The 24,342-nt window shown below is 54.1% G+C and overlaps 1 protein-coding gene across 7 annotated transcripts in view; it reads left to right on the top strand.

The window, feature by feature from the left end:
• Positions 1–1,639: 1,639 nt before the first annotated feature.
• MINAR1 (membrane integral NOTCH2 associated receptor 1) overlaps positions 1,640–24,342 on the top strand; it is a 29,494-nt gene continuing 6,791 nt past the window's right edge. For 2 of the 7 annotated variants that reach the window (XM_046010230.1, XM_046010234.1), the window contains exons 1-4: positions 1,640–1,778; positions 16,132–16,388; positions 19,434–21,782; positions 23,059–23,313. In XM_046010230.1, the coding sequence (XP_045866186.1) occupies positions 19,482–21,782; positions 23,059–23,313 (2,556 nt within the window). In that variant the 5' untranslated portion in view covers positions 1,640–1,778; positions 16,132–16,388; positions 19,434–19,481. Of the gene's footprint in view, positions 1,779–16,131; positions 16,389–16,415; positions 16,457–17,582; positions 17,757–19,433; positions 21,783–23,058; positions 23,314–23,688; positions 23,756–24,342 lie in introns of those variants that run through there. The other 5 variants (XM_046010237.1, XM_046010231.1, XM_046010235.1 and 2 more) reach the window with 5 other exon arrangements.

Consider the following 24,342-nt stretch of genomic DNA (forward strand, 5'->3'; position numbering starts at 1 on the left):
CTTCAGATCTCTCCAGCTACCACCAGACTCCTCACCTTGACCCTTTTATTCTTTGGGGTTATGCCTTTCTTTGTCACAAACCACAACCAGACTAAAGACAGAGGCCGTGCCATTCAGGAATTGTGAGTCCCTGAGCGAGGGGGAAGGAAGGGCACACAACTGACTCCCATCTCCACGGTCCAGTCCTTTTGTGTCCTCCGCAGTCTGGGTTTGCACCTGCCTGGTAAAAAGATACTGAAGGCAAATGCATTTAACAACTCAAGCAGAGACGAGCACTGGGAAAAATCAAGCTGTCCACACACAGCACCGGGGTCAGGCAGGATTTTAAGTATCCGGTTCTTAGCAGGCTCTTTTTCCGAGCGGTGGGGCCGCCCGCATCCAGGCCGCCAGGGAGGGAGGCTGGGACAGAGCTCTGGGACCCCACCTCCCGCCGCACACACCCGCCTCCCCTCTGCAGCCCCCTGGGGCTGTGGCTCAGACCACAGGCAGCAAATACCACAGGGGCATCTTGGCTGTGCTCCAGGGAGATCCACTGACTCTGGCCCGGGAGAGGCCCCCGACCTGCGGAGGTACCGAGACCTGGTGGGGGTGGGGGGGGGCTTGCATTCCTTTCGAAAAGGGATTCCATGTGTCTGCAATGACGACTTTCTTGTGCTGTTCTCGCCAAGGGGACCCAGAACGCTGTAAGAGGGAGCCTGCCTGGCCGCAGAGACAGGTCTGTGTAGACGGTGTCTCAGCCCCGCTGACTGCAGCACGGCAGGGTGACTTGCCAAAGGCCGACAGCGCTGATCCATGTGCCCAGTATGACTCTTGCAAACCCGCACGGGTTTCGTGGGGCTTGGGGTGTGTGTGAGTGTGTGCATGCGTGTGTGTTTGCGCGTGTTTGGGGAGGGGGTGGTCACATGACCTCCAGTCTCCAGTCTGGGTACCAAGTAAGCTGAGACCCGCCAAGAGGGAAAATCAATGAGCGAAGGGACCACTTTGCCCGGGCCTTGCCAAGACTGCGGAGCCGGAGGCCCGGAGAGGGCGAGCCCAGTGCACCCGGAGGAGAGGCTAGGACACTGTTCGCCCCGGCTCGGCCACTGGGGGCCGCAATCACCTTCAGCTCCGGGGAGCCGGCAGATGCGAACCCCGCTGGCGGCTCCCGCCGCCGGGCCGCCTCCAGCGCGCAGCCTCGGCTCGCTCTCCCCCGGCGCCGCAGCCGCGATCCGGGACCGAGCGACGTCGCCGTCCCCGAGCTGTGGCTGCGCCCCCACGCCCGCTCTCGCTCGCCGCAGCTTCCAGCCGCGCCCCTGCCCGGGCCCGCCCCTCCGTCCCCGGGGTGCGCGCAGTCCCCGCCCGTGCGCCCCGCCTGCTGCGCGCCCGGGGCGGGCGACCGTGAGCCGCGAGCCCGGCTCTCCGCCGCCGGCTGCCCGGCCCGCGCGGCTCTCTGCCCCCAGCCCGTGACGCTGCGCGCCGGCCGAGACAAAAGACCGCGGCCGGGGCCGCCCGAGGCCATGCGAGCCCGAGCCGGCCGCCCCCTGCCCGGGTGCAACCCGCGCGCCCTCCCCGGCCGCGGCGCGCCCGCCCCGGCCCCGCCCGCAGCCCGGTGGGCGCCGCGAGGCTGAGGGCGGACCCCCGGGCCGGGTGGCGGGAGCTGCAGCCGCCCCGGCCCCGGGCGCGGACCCCTTGCTGCCCCGGGAGCCCGGCCGGGGGCTCGGAACCTTCCCGAGGCTCGGCGTTGGAGGCCGAGCGCAGCGCCGCGGGAGAGCAGAGGAAGCCCCGCCGGGGCCTCGGAGGTAACTTCGGAGAGCCCGGACGCGCGGGGCGGGGGCGCACGCGAGCGGGTGTGTGTCCGGGCGACGCGGGTCCGCGAGTGCCTCCCGTGGGGCCGCCACGCGCTGGGGGCAGACGGGGCGGGGGGTCGCGCCCCCTTCCTGGGCGGGGCTCCCAGCTCTGCGGGCCTCGGGGCCCTTGGCACGGCGCCCTGGGCTCGGTGGAAAAGGTGTTGGGGTGGGGGTGGGGGCTGCGGGGCTTCGCCAAACCTGACGGTGAGGTCAGGGATCCGGGAAGGGACCGTGCAGTTTGGGGCAAGTTTTCGCGGCTGAAAATTCTCTTCTGGAAAACGACATCTGGAGGGTTAAATATGTGAGCTGGGTGTGCAAAAAAGCCTGACACATCAGAGGCGCAAAGTAAGACGGAAAGCCGGACAAGCCCCAGGTGGACCAGCCCGGCCACGCGACTCTTACATTGATGTTAACAGTCACGTAGAGGTGGAAAGGGATCGTTGTTCCTCCCTGGGAGATGAGAGGTTCAACTTCACCTGCCAGAAAGCACAGGAGCCAGGCCTGCCGGGCGGGCGCCCTCACACACCATCTGATCCGTGCATGTGCAGACGCTCCTCCATCCGTGCCGGAGCGAGGACTGCGAGTGTCCCCCGCGGATCCAATCCAGCCGGAGTAATCATCTGTCTGCTCCCCGGGGGGCCCGGAGCTTCCCGTAGAAGCTTGACCGTGACCGCGCTCGGTCAGCGATGCTCCGGGGAAGAGTGTAGCTGCTCAACGGCCGTGCACACGTTCGGTGCAGACCGAAGCCGAGGGAGAAAGCCAGAGTCTCCGCTGTAAACAATAGGGGTCTGTCTTAAAGAGCTTTCAGCCCATTTCCCTTGCCGATGGGGTGATTTCATCAGGAGGGGGCCGAGTGTCTGCTGCCGCCCCCGGGGCTGTGACCTGGAGCTTCTGCTGTGACTTTAGGTGCCCTGTGAAGACTTGCCACGAGCCTGACTGCAGCTCCTGGGGCCCTGAGGCTCCCCTTCCTCCCACAAACAAGCCGCTGCCGTCCCCTGTCTGGATGGAGAGCGTCCGTAAACGGCCCTTCCTCCCTTTCTGGAATCCACCGGGCCTGCCCTGCGGGTGGGAGCCGACCACGACTGTGGCCACAGATGGCTTTTGGAATGAGCTCTGGGCCCCGGGCTCCTTGCGAGCCTGGCCGCAGTGTTCTGAGCGCCCCGGAAGTGCGAGAAGACAGGAAGAGAGCCTCGGGCTCCTAGCGCTGTAGAGGGACTTGCACGACCCCCTTAATGGGCTTCCTTCTTGTGTAGCAGAGGAGGGTGGAGGCAGGAGCAAACTTACAGATTCTTCACGGCTTCCTGGAGCCTGGAGGGAAAGCCTTAGCTGTCTGGTAAATAGTCTGATTTTTACCGCGTGTGTCTGAGGCTTGTAAAGATCGGGGACTTTATGAAAATACACATCAGTTGACAGGGAAAGACGAGATCAGACAGTTTATTTGCATTTCTGATGATTTGGGGAGGACGAGTTGTAGAGCACTTAATGCTGGCAGGACAGACAAAGCGTTCTTTGTTGGCGGGATGTTCTTTCTGAGTTTAACATACATAACGTCTTCGTTCCGTGGCGGCCCTAGAGGCAACACTGATGAGACTTCGCAGCTTCTAAAAGCCTTTGGATTTATTAACTCCCTGATGCTCCCTCTGAGGGCGAGGCTCCATCGAGGCCAGGCCGTCTGTCCGGTCTCGACTCACAGCACACAGGACTGGTCTGGGGGTTCAGGGGTCCCCGCATCAGCCCTGTCTCGAATCTTGACAAATGTGAAGTGGAGACCAGTGTTGAAGCGAGAGCTCTGTGCCTGCAGGGCAGGCGCCTGCGGGGTGGCAGGGGTGGGGGAGGGAAGGGCCCTGCTCCCCGCTCTAGCCAGGGGGTGATGGGCATTCTCAAACTAGCTGGGGGAAGCTTCCAGATTCCTCCACAAATCTGTTGCTAAAGCCCCACGGATTAGCTTTTCCCACTGACATTTGGATCGCGGTTTGGGGAGCTTACCTGCCGACTCAGTGTCCACTGAATTAAAGAGAAAGAAAGGGAAAGAAGAGGAACAGCGTTACAGAGTTTAGAGACGTACCGAGGCAGCCAGGGCCAGACTCTACTGGGGCCGCTTCTCACTCCTCGAATGACCTTGGGCAGCTCCTTCACTCCCCTGCTCGCCTGTTTTCCTGTGTCGGAAAGGAGGGCGCACCAGACCAGATCATTGACGTCCCCCTCTGTTTCTCTTTCAAAATTGAATCTTATATGACTGTTAAGTATATGGAACAGATTAAAGAGCGGGAACCACCCGCCGGCGGCTCCCTCCCAGCCTGACTCCAGAGTGCCCTTCTGGAACCCCAGAACACACTTGGAGGGTCCCGAAAGGCTTCTCTCTAGAACATGGCATGTCTTCTCCCGAGTGTTGGAAGCAGACACTGTGGTGATTCCGTCCTGTGTGTAAATGTTTCCCTGGCTCCCGCTCCTTCCGGATGGCCGGCCGTGTCCCCAGCACGTGAGCCCCAGAGGACCCTAACCGTTGCAAGCCCTAAATTTCCCGGGTCTACCCTGCGCCCAGCGGGTGAGCGGCTGCTTCGTGGGTGCTTGTTGGACGGAAGGGCAACTGGGGAGCTATTTTGACGGATCCGTGACTGATGGATGGCTGGGATCCGCCACCATGTGAATCGTGAGGGGGACTTGGATTTATTCGTTGCTGTCTCCGGTGTCTAGGACACCGCATGGGGCGTTGTAAGAAAACCTTTCCTGTAGTCGGAGCTGCTAAGAAGGCTTTTTCGAGTTCCAGCGTCAGGGTGGGGTCCTGCACACGAACACACGTGGTCCCTCCTGACGGCAGCTGCTCGAGGCGCCATAGGATCCTACAGCCTCAGGGCTCACGTCCTGGTTCCTCACACATGAAAGCTCTCCGAAGAAGGGCAGGGAGCTCTGCTCTTGGGGTTGTGCGGAGCCTTCGTTACAGAGTCACGATTGGCTAAGTCGTGGGTCATTGACTCAAGCTCCAGTCACTGTCCCCTCCCTGGAGACTGGGGCTGAGACCCAAAGTGCCAACCGTCTAATTACAAGGTTGGGCCCCCTTTAAGGTGTGGAAGGCAGCTGACCCTTTTCCCCCTTTCCCTCTGCTCCAGTGACAGGGAGAGCTCTGGGAGGTGGCTGCCCCCTCAGTCTGAGTCCCCGATCAGAGACGACCGGGAGCACAGACCCCAGCTTACTCACCGTGGCTACTTGTGGCCTGGAGAAGTCAACCATTGGGGTTTTGAGCCACTGGAGTCTGGGGACTGTTTGTCGCTGCAGCAGAACCTGACCTGTCCTGACAGGTGACGGCCTTGGGCTGACGCTGCCTTTGGATCAGAACCCGTCGAGGGGAAGGCGGTTGCTGAGATGGCGTTTTATGGGAACAGCCCCGGGGTGTGGACCGCGCTGAGGACGTGCTCGTTGTGAGCTGGTTGGAGAGTGCACTTGGTGGCTCACCCACGTTGTTCTTTCAGAGAAGGACCCGTCATGACCAAAAGGCCGGGACTTAAGCCATGACATGCTGGTTTCATGGTTCAGGGGGAAGAAAGTGAGTCTGATTAATGTGTTCACCGATCAGGGAGGTTAGAGGCCAGGTAATAAAGGGAAGCTCTGTCGTGACATTGGAATTAGCGTGAAGGGGGGTCTGTGGGATGAGCTGAACGGCCGGTGTCATGTGGCTGTGGCCTGATGTGTCCTTCCTCATCCAGGGTGGGAAGCTGCCCGCCAGGTGGGCTACACGTGCGTGCACGCGCCTCACTGAACGCCAGCCCGAGAGCGTGTGCGGTGACCGTGCTCACTGTGCGATTTTTCTGGGGTTCGCTCGTGCACGCCCTCCCATGAAAGCTTTCATGACAGCCTTCTCCCCTGGTGGGATAGTGGGGACAGCTCTGAGCCCGCCGACATCCACGTTGCCTCTGTGGGTGTCCCGTCTGCTGCGTCCTCCCCTCCTGCCACTCCCGTTCTGTGCTGGGGGCCCTTGTGACCCCCCATGGCTGACGGGCAGGGACGGCCCCATGGCGCCTCTGTGAACATCAGGATTTCGAGAAAAGAAGGTTTTCTGCAGGAAGCTACACATGCAAGGATTTTGGTTACTTGATGAGACTTCAGCAAACAGCTGAGAAAACAAGCCGAGAAGGTCAGCAGGGCAGCAGGGACTGGGGAGGACTCCTGCGAGGACTAGGGGCCCTCATGGAAGCCTGCGGGGCCTCAGCAGCGCTGAGAAGCGACCAGGAGATACCGGGCTCGGGCGGCGTGTGGAGCTGAGGGAAGTGGGAAGTCATTCCTCTGTGTGAGGGACAGGGGCAGTGGGGGGGTGTGGTGGACAGTGAGGGGACAGTGGGCGGACAGCGGGCCGGGTGGGCACAAAGAATGGGTGTGGGCAGTGGGCTGTGAGCCGTTCCTCTCTGTCCCCATCGCTATGGCCCTTCTGCCGGTCTGCTTCTCCCGCTGGGTTGGGAGACCCTGGAGGGGCGGGACAGCATCCCTCACCATGTTGCCCTGGGACTGGCAAGGCATCTGGCATGGTCTGGGTAGATCGGTGCCCACTGTCGGGTGAGGGAGGGACTGAACGGCCCGGCACGTAACTCACAAGGTTCTCTGTGGGGATGCGGAAGGCCTGACTCTCCGGCGGCCACAGGAAGAAAGCATCACGATTCGGTCCCCCCACAAGCTCGGTCTGAGGCTACTGCGTGGCGCGGCCACTGGAAAGATCGTCAGGTCCAGGCTGAGGGAGAGACCCGTGTTCTGCACGCCAGGGTAGAAAAGCCCTCCTCGAGAAGCACATGCGCCAGTCGGGTATTATTTAAAGATCCACGGGTCAGCGGCACCGAGGTGCAACTTGTCCAGGATTCCCAAGCAGCTGCCCACCATCCCAGAGCCCCCTGGGATCTTCATGAATACGGACTTCCCGGCTTTGCCCTGTCGGAGCGTCGGGACTGAGAACCAAGCCTGGGTTCACCCCACATTTACAAGTGCCGTGGCCAGTCGCGTGAGGAGGGGGCACGGAGAACTGAGCCAACACTGCAAGTCACAGAATGTTTCCTGCAGCCACATCGCACGGACAGGGAAGGTGCAGGGGCTGCGGCGGCCGTGGCTGCGGCGGCCGTGGAGCGGGGGGTGGGAAGAGCCTTCCGCGAATCCCCGCAGGGCTGCCTTCACCCTGGCCGCGACTTCTGTCCGGCCCCTGGGCCCCTAGGGAAGGGGGAGAGGCTGCCTTCTCTCGGGGGGCCACCACGCCCACTGGCTCGGGGCAGGGGTGCCGTGAGCTCCTGGAACGGGAGAGGGACGAGGCGTGTGGCCGGCCCCGATTCCGGGATTTCAGGGTGTTTCCGGCCCCGGGGAGCCCTCAGTCCCCCACCAGCAGTGGCCTCATTCCCCTCGTGCGCCTGCCGGCAGAGGTTCCCTCTCTATTTTAGGTTGGATTTTTATCAACTGGGGCAAAGCACTCGCCTTTGGAGAAGGATGGCAGGCTTCCAGGGACGTCTGCTGCACGTGTGAGCAAGTGGAGGGGTGAGCCTTCCCTCCCTCCACGTGCCGGGGTGGCCGGGGTTTCGGTCTGCTGCTCCAGGCCCTGGTGGGAGGCCCCGTAAGGAAGAACCCCGAAGCTGCCCACAGGCCAGCCCCCCAGGCCCCCTGACCACATCATGTCACACGGCAGAGGGGGCTTTGCAGACGTGAGGAAGTTAAAGACCTCGGGAAGGGGGTCATCCCGGCTGTCTGGGTTGCCAGGGGTCATCACAACAGCCTGTAAATGGGGAGGAGAAGGCAGATGACTTGCAGAGGGAGCCGTAGCCACAGACGCTGGGCTGGGAGCCTCGGAACTGGTGGCTTTGGAGATGGAGGAAGGGGCTGAGAGTTGAGGAAAGTGTGTGCAGGAACCAGGAAGAGGGCAAGGAAAGGGATTCATCCCTAGAGCGCCGGGAGGTACGCCGCCCCGCCGATACCTGGGTTTCAGCCCCATGTGGCCCGCTGGGGACTTGTCTCCTCTCTCAGATGGCAGATTGGGGCGGCGTCAAGCCACTGTGCTTGTGGTGATGTCACAGCTGCAGGGGAAGCTGATCCGGGACGACGTCTGAGATGATCTGTGTCCGCCCCAGAAGTGCAGGGAGGCCGACCCGGAGGCAGAGCTTGATCTGCCTTCTGAAGGGTCTGCACCGATGGTCACCTCGGTCGGCATTTCTCAAATCCTAGAGCTCTGCGCTCTTGAAATGGCTGAACCCATGGAGCCCAGTTTGGGAAACACAGCGGCAAAAGTTCAACATTATCGCCAGAGCACTCAGGCTCAGGAACTGCAGAGCTTGACCCGGCTGTCAGGAGGCCACACACAGGATCGGGGATGTGCGTTTAGAGTTATTGCTGGGCTGGAAACAAATAGTTAACTCAAATTAAAACGAAACACAGAAGTCATCTGGTCCAGGGCCTCACCTCTCCTTGGATGGTCAAAGGGAGGAGGCTGGTGTGGGGATGATTTCAGGAGAAGAGAAGGGAAGATAAGGGACTTCCTACTCATTATTAATTTTTTGCCCTAAAATGAGACATGAATGATGCCTGAGCATTAGGAAGCTATCTTTTGGAGACATTTTGATAAAGAAAATAATAATTTTTTTGAAGCAAAATGTTGTATCAGAGATAATACAGTAATACATATTTCTTTGCACACCATATTTTATAAAGTGCCTCCGTGGCCAGCCAAACATGCCACTCATGCTTCTGCCCCAGGGCCTTTGCACGGGCTGTTTCCTCCACCTTGGACACTTGCTTTCCACCTCATGGAAAGAAAGTAGGCACATGATTTGTTTCATACATATCTGGGGACGTCCTTCAAATGCAGTCTTTCCTCTGAGGACTTCTCTGACCATCTTTTTAAAATTGCAACCTCCCGCCTAGGTGGCTCAGTGGGTTAAGCCGCTGCCTTCAGCTCAGGTCATGATCTCAGGGTCCTGGGATCGAGTCCCACATCGGGCTCTCTGCTCAGCGAAGAGCCTGCTTCCCTTCCTCTCTCTCTGCCTCCTCTCTTGTGATTTCTCTGTCAAGTAAATAAATAAAATCTTTAAAAAAAAATAAAATAAAATTGCAACCCCCATCTACCCTGTTCTCTCTGTCTTCTCTTTCCCTCCATAATGCTTTCTACTTCTACTATACTACACATTCTACATTTATTCTGCTTATTATCTATCTCCCCACCTAGGATATAAGCTTACTAGGGTATTCTTGTTTTGTTTTATTTATTATTTTTTTATTTTTTTGTTTTTTCTTCTTTTCTCATTTTCTTTTTTTCCTTTTTGTCTTTTCTTTTTTTTCTCTTTTTCAAAGATTTTATTTATTCATTTGACAGAGATCACAAGTAGGCAGAGAGGCAGGCAGAGAGAGAGGAGGAAGCAGGCTTCCTGCCGAGCAGAGAGCCTGATGCGGAGTTCGATCCCAGGACCCTGAGATCATGACCTGAGCTGAAGGCAGAGGCTTTAACCCACTGAGCCACTCAGGCGCCCCTCTTGTTTTGTTTTAATCTGCTCTATATCCTGCTGTATTTCTACCTGTTAAAATAGTACCTAGTATGTGCCAGTTACAAAATTAGTATCTTTTGAATGAAAAAAATGAATGTCTCATTTGAGCCTCTTAGTGAGGATCCCAGGAGGAGGAAGTGATACCTTCCTTTTCCAGACGAGAAAGCCAAAGATCAGAGGTGATAAATTACTCCCCGATTTACATTTCTGGAATCTGCCTGTATATCTTTTCCTCTTTATTTTTCATTAGAAAATGAGATATTCAGAACATTTAAGTAACACAGACCTGAAACAAGGAGGAAAAAAACACCCAGGGACGATTATTACTAGTTTTGGTATGTAGAAGATATTATATAGAGACAATTTTATAATCGCATTACAATTTGTCATTTAGTAGCATGCTTTTTAACTTACAGATATGCCATTAACATTAAATGTGTCAATAATAAATGTTTGCAACATGATTTGTTCATGGCTGCATGGTATTTCAGCATACTGATGCACTGTAATCTTACATGACCAGTTGGATACAAAGTTTATTGGTGAAAGTTTCTTCTTATAAGCAACATTGAAGAGAAAATATTTGTAGCATTTTTTTTTCTTTTTATACTTATCCAATGATTTCCTTTGGAGATGTACTTAGGAGTGTGGATTTTTTAAATTTAAAATTAGGTATAGGTGCACCTGGGTGGCTCAGTGGGTTAAAGCCTCTGCCTTAGGCTCAGGTCATGGTCCCAGGGTCCTGGGACGGAGCCCTGCATCGGGTTCTCTGCTCAGCGGGGAGCCTGTTTCCCCCTTTCTCTCTGCCTGCCTCTCTGCCTGCTTGTGATCTCTGTCAAATAAATAAATAAATAAAATCTTAAAAAAATAAAATTAGGTGTATTTTCATTTTAGGTGCTAAGTTTTATTTTAAATTTTACTGCTGATTACTTCCTGTAACAGTGACACAGGTGTGTACCTCTCCGGTGATAGATACATGGGGGTGCCTTCCTTCCCACCATCGACCCCCTCCCTTGATAGCGGTACCAGCCTTCTTAACCATTACCAACCCAGCAAGCAAAAATCCCATGCCTTATACTGCTTCTGCACCTCATAAAGAAAATATCACTTTAGATACTTTCTTGAGATTTATGAATTATAAGTTAGTCGAATTGCTGTTTTAGTTTGCTTTACTAATTATGATGTGCACTATTTTCTTTGCCTTTCTTTTTTTGTAAATTCGCTATTTTGGGGGCTGTTCCTTCTTTCCTATTAGTATTCAGAGCTTTCAGTAAGATGCTAAAAGGTTCTGCATTCCGTTTTTTTCCCCAATTTTTGTGACCTTTATTGGTGTCGTAAGAAAGTAATTTCCGTTTATCCCAGCTGATCAGTCTTTTTCTCCATGATTTCTTCTTCTTCTTCTTTTTTTTTTAAAGATTTTATTTATTTATTTGACAGACAGAGATCACAGTAGGTAGAGAAACAGGCAGCGAGAGCGGAGGAAGCAGGCTCCTTGCTGAGCAGAGAGCCCGATGAGGGGCTTGATCCCCCCACCCCAGGATCATGACCCGAGCCGAAGGCAGAGGCTTAACCCACTGAGCCACCCAGGCGCCCCTTCTGCATGATTTCAATTTCTGCACTTTCTGGAATCTTGTATGTACGATGCTTACACGACCTCACATTATCTAAATCCTGACTCAAATTTCCTTCTTTTAATTTCATCTGTAATTTCCTTTTGGGTATGGCAAGGACTGAGAGCTAATTTAATTTTTCACCAACTGGTTAACCAGTCGTTCCCATAATATTTAACTGTTGATGCATTTATGTTCTGCAGAATAAACCGTTGTTTTCTCACCGACTCGAAAGGCTACCCTCATCAGTGCAGTCCCGTCTGCTGCTTGTCTTTCTTATCTCTAGTGAGTTAGCCATCACATTGTAAATGCAGGAGCTCTGCAGCCAGTTTTAGTATTTGGCTATCCAGATAGATTGACATTTTACCCGAACACTTCACTAAGTATCTCAGAGCAAATAACTTGACAGGGTTCCCTCCAGCACACAGGACCTCTCACCGCAGAAATGCAAAGACAATGAAGCATGAACAACAAGCAAAACACCGTCTTCTCAATTTTCTTATTTACTCATCTTGACAGCCTCGTTTATAAGAATTTTGGGGGGGGGCGCCTGGGAGGCTCAGTCGATTGAGTCTCTGACTCTTGATCTCAGCTCAGGTCTTGATCTCAGGGTCATGAGTTCAAGCCCCACACTGGGTACTACACTATAGGTGTGGAGCCTACTTAAATTTTTGTTCTTTTCTCTTGCCTCCCTTTTGATAGGCCTAAGTGGAAACTTGTTTTTCCAGTTTTTAAAATGTACTTTACCTTTTAATTAGTACATCTTTTTAAAAGTGAATAAAAGGACTGAACATAACCCAAGAGATATCCATCTCTTGGGAGTTCACATTTGATCATTTTGCTTCCCTGCTTTTTTTTTTTTTTTTTAAGGGAAGAGTATGTGAAAGTTCATGTTCCACCTGCTGCTCCTTGTGTTTCCATCACCTGCTCCTCACCCTGCTAGAGGGAGGACTCCCTCCCTAGGGTTATGGGGATGGCCATGCACTGAACACCTGATGTTGGACAGCTGAAATTGACAGCAGTTTATATATCATGTATTCATAGCCCAGAGGAGGAGGACATGGGGCACACAGGGTTTGAACTTGGCTCCATGTGAGGCAGGCATTATGGGACAAGAGAGTGAAGGGATCCCTGGATCCTGTGGGATGTTGTGATTGGCTTGTTTGAACGATTCCATGGCTGGCAAGTTACCAACACCTACTACTCAGGAACAGGTAGGAGCTGTGCCTGATCCCCTTGATAAGGAGGGCTGTTTGGCTAGGGAGTCTTCTCTGCAGGAGCAGAGTGTGGAGGCTGTGAGGCCCTCCTGGTTTGACCAGATGTCAAGGCAGCACAGAATGCTGGGCCTTCATTTTCTGTCTTATACCACATCTTCCTTCCTCCCCTCTCTTTCTCCAAAGGAAACCATCATCCCAAACCTGGCATGTTTCATTTCCATATATGTTTTCATACTATCCTTTTTATATAAACATTCCAAAACAATCTAAATATTTTTTTCGTTACATCAATGATAGAATACATCCATTTGCAACTTTCCTTTCCATGCATTTTTGTGTTTTTGAAGTTTATCCTTAAATTTATTGTAAATAAATTCATTCACTTTAGCTGCTGAATAATATTGGTGATATGATAAACCCATGTTTATCTCTTTCCCACTGTATTTCTTTACTGTTAAAAAATGTTTTTAATAAGCAGTTTTTCCAGGGTGCCTGGTAGGTTAAAGCCTCTGCCTTTGGCTCAGGTCATGGTCCCAGGGTCCTGGGATCAAGTCCCACATCGGACTTTCTGCTCCATGGGGAGTCTGCTTCTCCCTCTCTCTCTGCCTGCCTCTCTGCCTACTTGTGATCTCTGTCAAATAAATAAATAAAATCTTAAAAAAAATAAGCAGTTTTGCCACCTTGTAAACCCATGTGAATGTTTTCTTGCTGTATAACTGGAGATAGATTTGGAAGGCAATAGGATTTGCCGATCTTGAGGTTTATCTGTATTGCCAGATTTCTTACTCTTTGCCAGTATTCATGCATATAACTCAGTCATGTGACATTGGTACGATTATCATCCCCATTTTCAGCTGAGGAAACTGAGGTGCAGAGACTCATAATGCTCAAGTCACCCAGCTAGTAAGTGGAAGAGCTTGGATTCAAATTTGGGCAATTTGGCTCCAGAGTCTATGGTCTTTAACTAGTGTACCATTCTGCCTATAACAAATGCCAGCTGTATTCTGATTTGGTTTTGACTGGTATGCCTTATTTTATTTTTATACTTTCAACCTTTCTGTGACAACACGTTTAGGTATATTTCTCCTAGGTGGCATTTGACTGCAATATTTGTTTTAATACAGTATGAGAGTCACAGTCTTGAACTGTTAACTGTAGCCCATTTACATTTATTGTGATTTGATGTATTTGGAAATATTTCTGTCATCTTGTGATTTTTGCTTATCTTAGTTTTTCATTTCTTCTTTATTTCTCTTATTTCTGATCTTCTATAAATTGATTGAGATTTTATTTATTCTGTTTTCTCTACACTAGTTTAGAAGTTCTACATTAAGTTCTATAATTTCTTCCTGTTATATTGGTGGTTATCCATAAACTGTTTTCTAATATACATTTTTTGAGTTAACATCTAAATTTACTTAACATCCTTTTCCTACTCCTGAGAATACCTGGTAATGCTTAAGAAGTTTTAACAGTGATTACCATTGCCCTTCCATTTTAGCTAAAAAAAAGTCATTAATTTGGTTTTATACAATTGACATGTGTTTAGAATTAACTTTTTGTTTACTACTTTCTTTTTTCTAAATTTGCTTTTTTTTCCAAAGGAGCTTCTTTTGTAGTTTTTACAGTAAGGAATGTGTCTTCAGTTTTAATTTTAATTTATGAATAATGGAGTTTTTTTTTCTGGTGATAGGATTATGAATTGTAAGTCATTTTTCCTTAACACTTTAAGAATTTTGTGTCCATGTCCTTTAGTTTTTCTTTTCTTTTTTTAACTCTAAAAGGACCAAGAATTCTGGACATCTTTTCATAGAATATACACAAAATGTGGATTTTATACATAGACCTCGGTTTATCTAAAAAATGCCCCAAATTACAATCTCATCTTTATAAAACAGAATTGTCCCTTTTATTTTTTTTAGTTTGTTTTTTAAGATTTATTTATTTCAGAGAGAGGGAAAGCAAGAATATGAGTGGGAATGGTAGAGGGAAAAGGAGAGAGAATCCCAAGTAAACTCTGTTCTAAGCACAGAGCTGGATAGGGGCCTTGATCTCATGACCCTGAGATCATGACCTTAGCTGAAACCAAGAGTTAGACACTTAACTGATTGTGTCATCTAGTTGCCCCTGTCCCCTCTCCTTTTTTTTTTTTTATTCCTGAAACATCTGTTTTTTGTTTTATTCTTTTCTCGGTAATCCTCTCCCGACCGCCTCAACCACTTTCAGGCTTTCTCTTTGCTTCTGGTATTCTTCAGTTTCAATATGGTGTGCTTTGCTCTTTAAGGGTAAATTTATTTTTATAGGTCTTATTTGCAGTTTCTATTTGAATTTGAGGACTCATGTTTCCAATTTGTGAACATTTCTAGACATTGTTATTTTGATCATTGACTTTACATCATCCTTTCTTATCTCTCCTGGAATTCTTATTAGGCATTTGTTAAAATTTCTCCTGTGCTTTATGTCTTTTAATCCTGATTTTGCATTTTAAAAATCTTTGTATTTCTCTATGTTGCATGCTGATAGATTTCCTTAGATCTGTCTTCCAGTTCACTGTTTTTCTCATTGCTTATGCTATATGTTATTTGATTTGTGATTTGTGATATTGTGATTTTTATTTCAGTGACTATTTTTTTAATATATTTTTTTTAAATTTATTTATTTGACAGAGAGAGAGGTCACAAGTAGGCAGAGAGGCAGGCAGAGAGAGAGGGAGAAACCGGCTCCTCACCGAGCAGAGAGCCCAATGCGGGGCTCAATCCCAGGACCCTGAGATCATGACCTGAGCCAAAGGCAGAGGCTTAAACCACTGAGCCACCCAGGTGCCCCTCAGTGACTATTTTTATATTTCTAGGGGTACTGTTTGGTTCTTTTCCAGGTCTCTGTGTTCTTTTTTCACAATGTCCTCTTCCATTTGGATTTCCAAAGATTTTAAAATATCTTTCCTTGTTTAAAATATATTTATAGCTTTTTTAAGATTGCCATTCCATTTTGTGACGTTCTTAAAGTCCTAGTGGTCCTAATTATTTTGTGTCTGATGACTCTCACTCCCTGTTGAATATTTTCTCTTGTGCGTTGAAATTTTTTGAACTATTACTCAGGGTCAGTGCATGTGGCTTCTTACCTCCGCAGGGCGCTGCGGATTGTCCAGAGCAGTTTCGCATTTGCCTTGCTTCCGTCCGGGGGTATCACCAGCATGGAACCAATATCATATTAATTTCTCAGCTCGAGAGTTCTTGAGCCCTGTGGCAACATAAGTTTTGGCCCCAAAACATTTAAGGTGTTGCCCTGCTTTACAATTCAAGGAGTAATCTTTTCCTCTATTTACCTCAGAGGCCGACAAGCTTCCTTGTTTCCTGAGCTCATGAGCAGAATTTTTCTGTATTTTGTATTTTCACGCAGAGTTAGAGAATAGTCCTTCAGGGGTCCCAGCTCCAGGCAGACGTTCATGTTCCCACTCGCCATCTGGTGGAGGCCTCTCGTCTCCTAACTCAGTGGGAACCACCTGCCCACCTTCCCCACAGCAGCCACATTACCAACGCTCCCACTCACCCCGTGATTTTCAATCCTTTTTCTGTTTCTGGCACCTGGACATTCACCTGGCTCTCTCCCAAACTTAGCTCCACATGTTTAAAAAAAATGTATTTTATCCAGCGTTTGTAGGTGTTCATAATGGAAGGTTTCTCACATTTTCTAAGCTTGCCTTCTCACCAGATCTGGAAATTGCTTCATAATGTCCTGGTTTCTTAGTCAAGGGCTTTGCACCACGGTCGAGCTTGGGGTGGGGGACACGTCTGGGCAAACAGAAGGGCAGCTCCTCCCAGCTCCTCATCCCCGTCTTCCGCAGACTGTGTGGAGGAGAGCTGCCTGCGAGAGGGAAAGGGGTCTCCATCCAGCTGGACGTTTTGTTGTAGGCGACGCAAGGAAACACAGACTTTCCGGATCCCACATTGCGGAATGCTCACTTGCTGCCTCCCTTTTACAGTTTCCCTCAATCCACACTGAATCACGGCAGCGAACACCGTCCTGGAAGCAGACAACATCCAAACCCCAAGCCGGCCAGCGCTCGGGCGGGAGCCACACCGGGCTGCTGAGGATCTGTGCGTCGGTGTGTGAGCCGGGACCGCGGCGGCCACATTTCATCGCTGCCGTCATCTTGGCTTCTGAAGGATCCGCATATGACGGCCTGTGGGAAAGCCTGCATGAGAACCCTTCGTAACAGTTTCGCCGATCCGCCTGAAGGTTTGTGCCGTTCGTTCCCACCAGATCTGAGGGCTGCTGGCAGAAGGGAGACGGAGTCTGTAAGGCAGGTGAGGACAGCCGAGTCTGCCGGGAGCTGCCCGCGGCAACCCCGCGAGCCCCCAGCGCGCCCCCGCTCTTCCGCTCCGTTTCGGTGGGCGTCAGAGGTCAGCACTGCCCGCTCTGACAAACGCGCGAGGCTGAGGGGTGAACCTTCGCTCCAGCCGCAAGGACCACGAGGACCGAGGACCGCAGCATCCGTCATGGCCAGAGGGGGACGTGTGAGGGGGCGGGGGAACATCAGGCCGCTGGGCCCTGCGCTTCCCAGAGCCACAGACTGGAGGCCGCCTTGGATGGGAGTCGGGAGAGCCTAGAGCAGGCTGTGCAGATCGGGAGGCGTTCAAGGGGCAGATGGTGTGGGTCTGTCTGTGCATCCTGTGGGCTGAGAGTTCACCCCAACCCATAGGACTGGGCTCCCGCTAGGGCCAGAATCCAGTCCAGATGCACCCGGCAGCCCAGCGCCCACCTGCTCCGCATCCCTGCTCGTGGGCTCCTCCTCCCTCTCTCCATCCTGCCAGGTGGACTCGGCCCCACCGCCCTCTCGAGCCTCCCGCCCTCTGCCTGGGACCCCTGCGCTGTCCCCTCCCTGGACTTTCGTAAGCCCCCAGATCTCACTGTCAATAAAAGAGGAGTCAGTTGAACCAGATCCCTTGGGACTCCCCCAATCTCCCCAGGACACACGGGGCCTCGCCTTTCCCAATGCCGTTTTTGAGCTGGGACAGAGGTTTTCAGCCGGGCAAGTGGAATAGGGCAAGGCTTTCCCAGGGGGGCAGGTCGGGCGGTCCCGGGAGCCACAGGGTTCGGCTCGCTGCGGCATGGGGCTCCCTGTGGCCGCCCTGTGTCCCCTACGTGTGCTTCCTGTGGGTCAGGGCAACCATGGAAGTGCCAGAGGTCTCCTGTGCTTGTCGGAAGTATCCAGCAGCAAACAGCCCAGTACCGGATGCCCAACTCGCCCTTCCCTCCATGCGTTCACTGGCCGCCACTCGGATTCCTGTGTCCACTCATTTACTTGACGCCCCAGTGCGACAGGCTGTCCTCGCCTCTCACCGATGCTTTCACCGGGCAGGCTCAGTGGCCGGGCAGGCCTGGGGACTTGCTCTGGGCAGGAACAGGACCCCTTGGAGCTGTTGTGTCTTCTGCATGGGAAGTCCAAACTGTGGGCTCTACATGTCCTTGCAGAAACGTGTGGGGGAGCTCGAGCCTGAGCCAGGAGCCACCGAAATCTAACCCGGAGAAGAGACACCATTCCCTGGGGTAACGGCTGAGCCGACCTCAGCATCAGCAGGTTGGCCCATCTGAGCGCCTTTCCAAGTGGGTGTGCAGGGGGGGTGGGCGGTGTCGTGAGCCGGTCCACGTGTATCGATGCGCTCTAAGGCTCTTGTGATGTTTCGTTCAACTCTGGGTTTCGTGTGTTTAACTTTTCCATCGGGGTGGGTTACTTCCATTTCGAAGTAAGGCTTATTATTGATATTACTGTGTGCAGATGACAAGTAGCACGTGTCAGCATTTTAGAAAAGACGGGAAGCCTCAAGGAGCACGTGACGGTAGCAAGGCCGCCCGAGAACACGGGGGTGGGGTGGGGCTGGGAACGCTCCGGGTCTTTCCGGCGGTTAGGGTTACTGCACAAGCAGGCACATCCATCAAATCTTCAGCAAACGCACACTTAGCGTTCGTGCAGAGGATCTGATACTGAAGGAAAACTGTGAGGGAGGATCGACCTCGGGTTAACGATACGCACGAGGGATGTTCGGATGTCTGCACTCTACTTCAAAGTGCTTTAGAAAAGACAAGAAGGCTCGACGAAGGGTAGATGGAGAGGTCTGAGAGGGACGGAATATCGTACAATGTCAGTGTGCAATCCAGATGGCGAGTATATGGGTATTTGCTATAAAATCCTTCCAACTTCGCTGTACGTTTGAAAATTTGCATCATAAAATACTGAAGAACAAAGATTTCTCTTCAGGAAAAATCCATATTTATCACCCAAACATAATCACTGGTAATATTTCAGTGTACATTGTTTTCTTTAAATTTCATCTCTAAGAGTATATAACTTCCTGTAATTAAGAGCTTCTGGCTTAAAACATTTATTTTCCTTTTTTTCTCCCACTCAGTATTGCAGCATGGTTTTTTGGTGTGTGTCCCCAAAAGTCCTCAATGTGTCATCTTTCAAGGAAGGTGTAATTGACGTGCAGGAGAACTCACACGTGTAAGCACGTGGTTCCCTGAGTCCTGAGAGACACGGGGCAGTCGGGAAGCCCCCTGCACGGCTCACAGCCAGCCCCGAGGCCGTGGGTGTGTTTTCTAGAATGTGATCAGAGTCGAGTCCTATGGGACACCGCCAACCACTCTGGCTGCTTCAGCTCGGGCGTCACGCCTGTGGGCGCCGTCCACATCCTTGTTTGTATACTAGTTCGTGCCTTTTTTTCTTTTTAAGATTTATTTATTTGAAAGAGAGACGGGGGAGGGTCAGGCAGGGCAGAGGGAGAGAACCCCTAGTAGACTCCCCGCTGAGCCCAGAGCCCAACATGGGACTCGATTTCATGACCCTCAGATCGTGACCTGAGCAGAAACCAAGAGTCATTTGCTTCAGACTGAGCCGCCCAGATGCCCCAGTGAGTTCCTTTTTATGGGTGGGTCACATTCCATGGTAAGGATGTGTGTGGCTATCGTCTTAATGCCTGTGGAAAGTCGTCATGTACGATGGTTTTGTTCACGCGTCCCTCGCTTATTTGAGTATTTAAGATGGTTTATTTTTTTCACTATTATAAACGCCATCACAGCAAACATCTTTATCCATAAATCATTGTCATCGATTCCCGGGAAGGGAATTACAAAGTCATGTGTTCTAAGTATTTTCAAAGCTGATAATACATTTTTCAATTAAGAAGGTTCTCCTTGCGTGTCTCTTAGTGGTTCGCAACAAGCGCGGCTCCCAACCCCACCGTGTTTGTGACCGCCCTCCGCTTTTTGATGTCGTCTCTGTAGAACGGACCAGAAGACCGTGACGGCAGCGAGCCTGTGACGTCCGAAGTCATGGAGACCAACCAAGACACCTCCCTCTTCCTGATGAAGATCTTGGAGGAGCTGGACAGCAAGCAAAACACCGTTTCCTACCAGGATCTGTGCAAGTCCCTGTGCGCCCGCTTTGACCTGTCCCAGCTCGCCAAGCTGAGAAGCGTGCTATTCTACACGGCTTGTCTCGACCCCAACTTCCCGGCCACGCTGTTCAAAGACAAGATGAAATGTACCGTGAACAACCAGCAGTCCAAGAAGATCATGGTGGCCGCGGACATCGTGACCATATTCAACCTGATCCAAATGAACGGGGGCGCCGCCAAGGAGAAGCTGCCCGCTGGCCGGCAGAAGGTACACAAGAAGGAGGCGTCCTTCGAGTCGTGCCGCTCGGACACGGAGGTCTGCACTGCCGCCGCGTGCGAGCCGGTCAGCTGTGAGCTGAGCGACAGGCCCTTCCACCGGGGCTACCCTGCCCGGCAGTCCTCCCAGGGCCGGAAGGCCGACCGCAAGGACTGCCCGCAGTTCGTGCCCGCCTCTGAGCCCAACTTCCTGCTGGGGGTGAGCAGAGAGCTGAAGGGCCGGGCGGCCTCCCTGGACCGGCTGCAGGCCCTCGCCCCCTACTCTGTGGCCAGCCCCCAGCCCTGCGAGATGCAGAGAACCTACTTCCCCATGAACATCGAGAACGAGTCCATTTCGGACCAGGACTCCCTGCCCATCAGCCAGGGCGTCAAGGAGACCTTCATTTCCAATGAGGAGCCGTTCGTGGTGCAGTCCTGTGTCCAGAAGAGGAACATCTTTAAGGAGGATTTCCATAATCTGATGACCGTGTCCCCCACGTTGGTTGGCCCCGCTAACAAGGCGGAGGCTGAGCACGGGGAGCCCCAGCGCCGGAAGGAGCCCCACAAGACTGCCTTCTTCAACCACAGCTTTGAGGTGCCCTATAGTAGCCAGTACCTGAATCCCGCGTACTCCCCCGTGCCCGACAAAAGGCGCGCAAAGCACGAGAGCTTGGACGACCTTCAAGCCTCCACGTACTTCGGACCCACGCCGGTGATGGGGACGCAGGACGCCAAGCGCTGTGCCGGGAGGCAGGGCAAGCAGATCCCCTGGCCGGCCAAAAGCTGGAGCCTGAACACCGAGGAAGTCCCTGACTTTGAACGGTCCTTTTTTAACAGAAACCCCTCTGAGGAGAAGCTGCGCTACCCTAATCCCAGCAGCCAGAGCCCCGGGTTCCCCACCCCAGACAGGCGCCCCACTTACCTGGTGCCGAAGGACCAACAGCCCATCCTGCCTATTGGCTACATGGCGAAACCAAACGCACACAGGTCTAAAGAGCTCTCGTCCCCGGCTGACCTGGAGAAGCACGAGCCGGTCAAGAAGTTCAAAGACAAGAGCATCGGCTGCACCAGCGGGCAGCTCAGCTCGGACACCAGCAGCGTGGGCACCCAGACGGAGCAGCACGTGCCGGAGGCCAAGAAGTGCAGAGACCTGTGCGCCTCGGGGCAGACCAAGTTCGGCGACAGACACGCCACCAAGCAGTCCGATGACGACTCGGAAATCGTCAGCGACGACATCAGCGACATCTTTCGGTTTCTGGATGACATGAGCATCAGCGGTTCCACGGGCGTGATGCCGTCTTCCTGCTACAACAGCACGGGGTCCCTGTCTCAGCTTCCCAAGTCTGACGGCGACAGCTCCCCCGAGCACAACCTAACCAAAACTGCCAACGGGCTCCCCAGTAGCAAAGGAGAAAAGGGCAACCGGCCTGACAACAGCCACCCCTCGGAAGAGGAGCTGAAAACCAGCGTGTGCAGACTGGTGCTCCGCATTGGCGAGATCGAGCGGAAGCTCGAGTCGCTGTCGGGGGTCCGTGAGGAAATCTCGCAGGTCCTGGGCAAGCTGAACAAGCTGGATCAGAAAATGCAGCAGCCCGAGAAGGTGAGCGCGCAGGTCGACCTGAATTCCTTGACAAGCGAGGCTCCGTCGGACGACAGTGCCTCTCCGCGCATGTTCCGCGCACCCCACGGCCCCCGGGGACCCCAGCTGGAGAGCGCGGCCGACTGGTACTGCTCCGACGCCAGCGGCAGCAATGGCGAGAGCCTTCGCGTCAAGGCCTTGAAGAAGAACCTCTTCACCCGGCCGTCCTCCAGGTCCCTGACGGAGGAAAACAGCGCTACGGAGTCCAAAATCGCCAGCACCTCCAACTCGCCCAGGGACTGGCGCACCATCACCCACGCCAGCCGCGGGGGCCTCGGGGAGGAGGACGGCAAGGACAGAGGCCCCGGGGAGAGTAAGGACTGGCACCGCAAGGCCAAAGAGGTAATCTCGCCCGTGCCCACGATGCCAGGCCCTCGCGCCGTCCCCGCCCCCGTGCACCGAGCGCGGGTCAGGAAGGAGGGCTTCCCTCGGAGCTGGCTCTCCTTCCAGATTTGCAGGCTCTCCGCGTTAGAACGGGGTGGATGGCTCGGGCGGGTTGTCTGTCCCGCTGGCTTGAGGATGCCATGGGCGAACGTGAGGTTTGGATGCGGGATGGGTGGCGGAGGCCAAGTCCTCATGATGCAGGGCGTGGTGCAGAGGAGGGCGTTGCCCAGGGTGACGTCCTGTTCCTTCTGGGATAGCGGGGTTCAGGCAGCAGGAACAGGGTTGCCTTCCCGGCGTGCGGGGTCCCGTGTCCCTTCCCTGCGCCTCGTGGATTCACGGTGCTCCTCTTGGCAAGTTCGAGTCTTTCCGTGGTAAGATGGGTAGAGGGTGAGTAGGAAAAGCCAGACAAATAAGGAAATGGTTCCCGGCGCCGGTGCCGGTCCCCAAGGACAGCAGCTCCCCATTCGGCCTCCTCTGTTTGGGCCGGGAGGGCTCAGTGCAGGTGCTCGTGTCCCCTGCAGTGGGGTGACTGGTGTCGGTAACCCCGGCTCCAGTGACCACGCACTGCCTTCTCAGACCCCTCCCCTGATTCTGAAGGTCAGGGACGCACCCGAGGACCCAGGGTCAGAGAGGAAGTGGCAGTGGCGTGGGCTGCTGACACGCAGAGCCAGGTGGGGAGGCCAGGACCCTCCCATGGTGCCAAGAAGGAGAAGCTCAGAAGACAGGCTCTCAGCAGGTTTTCAGTGTCTGAAGTCGGGGGAAAGAGTGAATAAAAGCAGTGATTTTTTTTTCCTGATCCCAGAGAATCATCGATGTCTGTGCTGGTGGCTGCTCTGTCCTTCCGCAGCTGTGGACGGCTTGCAGGGCTGGAGAGGGGCCGGCGGACGCTTGCTGGCCCAGTCCCGTGCAGGGGTGCACACGCACGCTCACGCACTCAGAGGGCGCTCACGCCGCCCGTCCCTTTCAGGCACCTGCAAGCCCTCCCTTCCCCACCTCTCCTCACGGTCCTGTTCTCCCCCTTTCTGCACCAGGAACGCGGCTGCACATGGTTGGGGGTAGTGAGGGTGTGAGGGTTTGGTTAAGGGCCTTGTGCATGGCCTGCTGCTCCCGGAGAGCGGCGTCTGCGTGGGAAGTGGTTCCGCCTGTGGCTGGCCTCGGGGGCCGGGGAGGTCTAGCAGGAGGGAAACCCTGCAGCCCCCTGCCGTCTGTCTGGACCTCTCTGTGCCCCCCGCAGGCGGACAGACAGTACGACATCCCCCCCCAGCACCGACTGCCCAAGCAGCCCAAAGACAGCTTCCTGGTGGCGCAGGTGTTCAGCCCGCGTCCCCACCCGGCCTCCCTCAAAGCCCACCTGAAGAGCAACCCCCTGTACACGGACATGCGGCTGACCGAGCTGGCCGAGGTGAAGCGGGGCCAGCCCTCCTGGACCATCGAGGAGTACACGAGGAATGCGGGCGACAAGGGCAAGCTGACCGCCCTGGACTTGCAGGTGAGCCTCACGCTGTCCCCCAACCCCGGGGTGCGGGCGGGGGAGGGGCGGCGGGGGAGGAGCCCGGCCCCACCCTGACCGGGGCAGGAAGGACCCGGGATGGCCAGGGCCAGCCCGTCCCCGCAGCTTTCAGCTCCCTGGGCCGCTGCCACGGAATTTGGAGCTTTACGGGGCCGCAGAGCGGAGATGGTGACGCGGGGAGCGTGATGCGGGTCTGCGTTTGTAAACAACGGGACTGATGCCCTCGCTGGGGCCATGCCATTTGCTAACCGCACGTTTAAGGCTTTGCACCCAGTGAAGCTTCTCGTCTTTGCACACGAGACCTGAGCCGAACTGTTTAGTGAGATGCGAGCTGATCTCTCCTTCCACACGTAGCTCGTGGGATAAGCACGTTTGTGGGAGCCGAGCTATGGACTCTGTTTTCATACGGAGCCGTCCCCAGGTAAGGACCGCCCCGCGAGCTCTGTGAAGGCCGTCGTGGCCGGCAGGCATGTGTTCTGGTCCCCACCCGCTCCCGCTGGCACTGCGTCTGCCTATGTCCGCGTCACTGCAGGACCCGGAAGCGCGTGTCCCCACCTGCGTATTAGCTCTGTGGGTGGTGGGGCTGGACCTCCGGGTCCCAGGATGACTGTGTCACTGAGGGACAGTGGGAGAGACGCCAGGAGGGGCTGGCCCGGGCCCGAGGCAGGGGGGCGGGGGGTGTGGTGTGGCCGGAACGGACTCCACGGGTCCGCGGCAGCCTGGGGCTCCGGTCCAGGGCTCCTTTGCCGTGAGACCCAGGACGTTCACGCCTCTGCTTGAGCGTCCGTCCCCTCCACTGTCCGGTGGGCACACGGCACTGTCTCCCTTGCAGAGTCACGGTGAGGAATTTTGGAAAGAAGGTGTCTAAAGCACCGCCATTAAGTGGGCACCAGAAGGGATTTCGGGGCCAGTCCGGGATGCTGAGACCCGTCAGTCCCCCGGGATGCTGAGACCCGTCAGTCCCCCTCGCAGGGCTTGTCACGGCAAGCTGAGAGCTCAAGGCACAGG

The sequence above is a fragment of the Meles meles genome, chromosome 6, assembly GCF_922984935.1.
Source record: "Meles meles chromosome 6, mMelMel3.1 paternal haplotype, whole genome shotgun sequence".
In the NCBI taxonomy this organism is placed as follows: Eukaryota; Metazoa; Chordata; class Mammalia; order Carnivora; family Mustelidae; genus Meles; species Meles meles.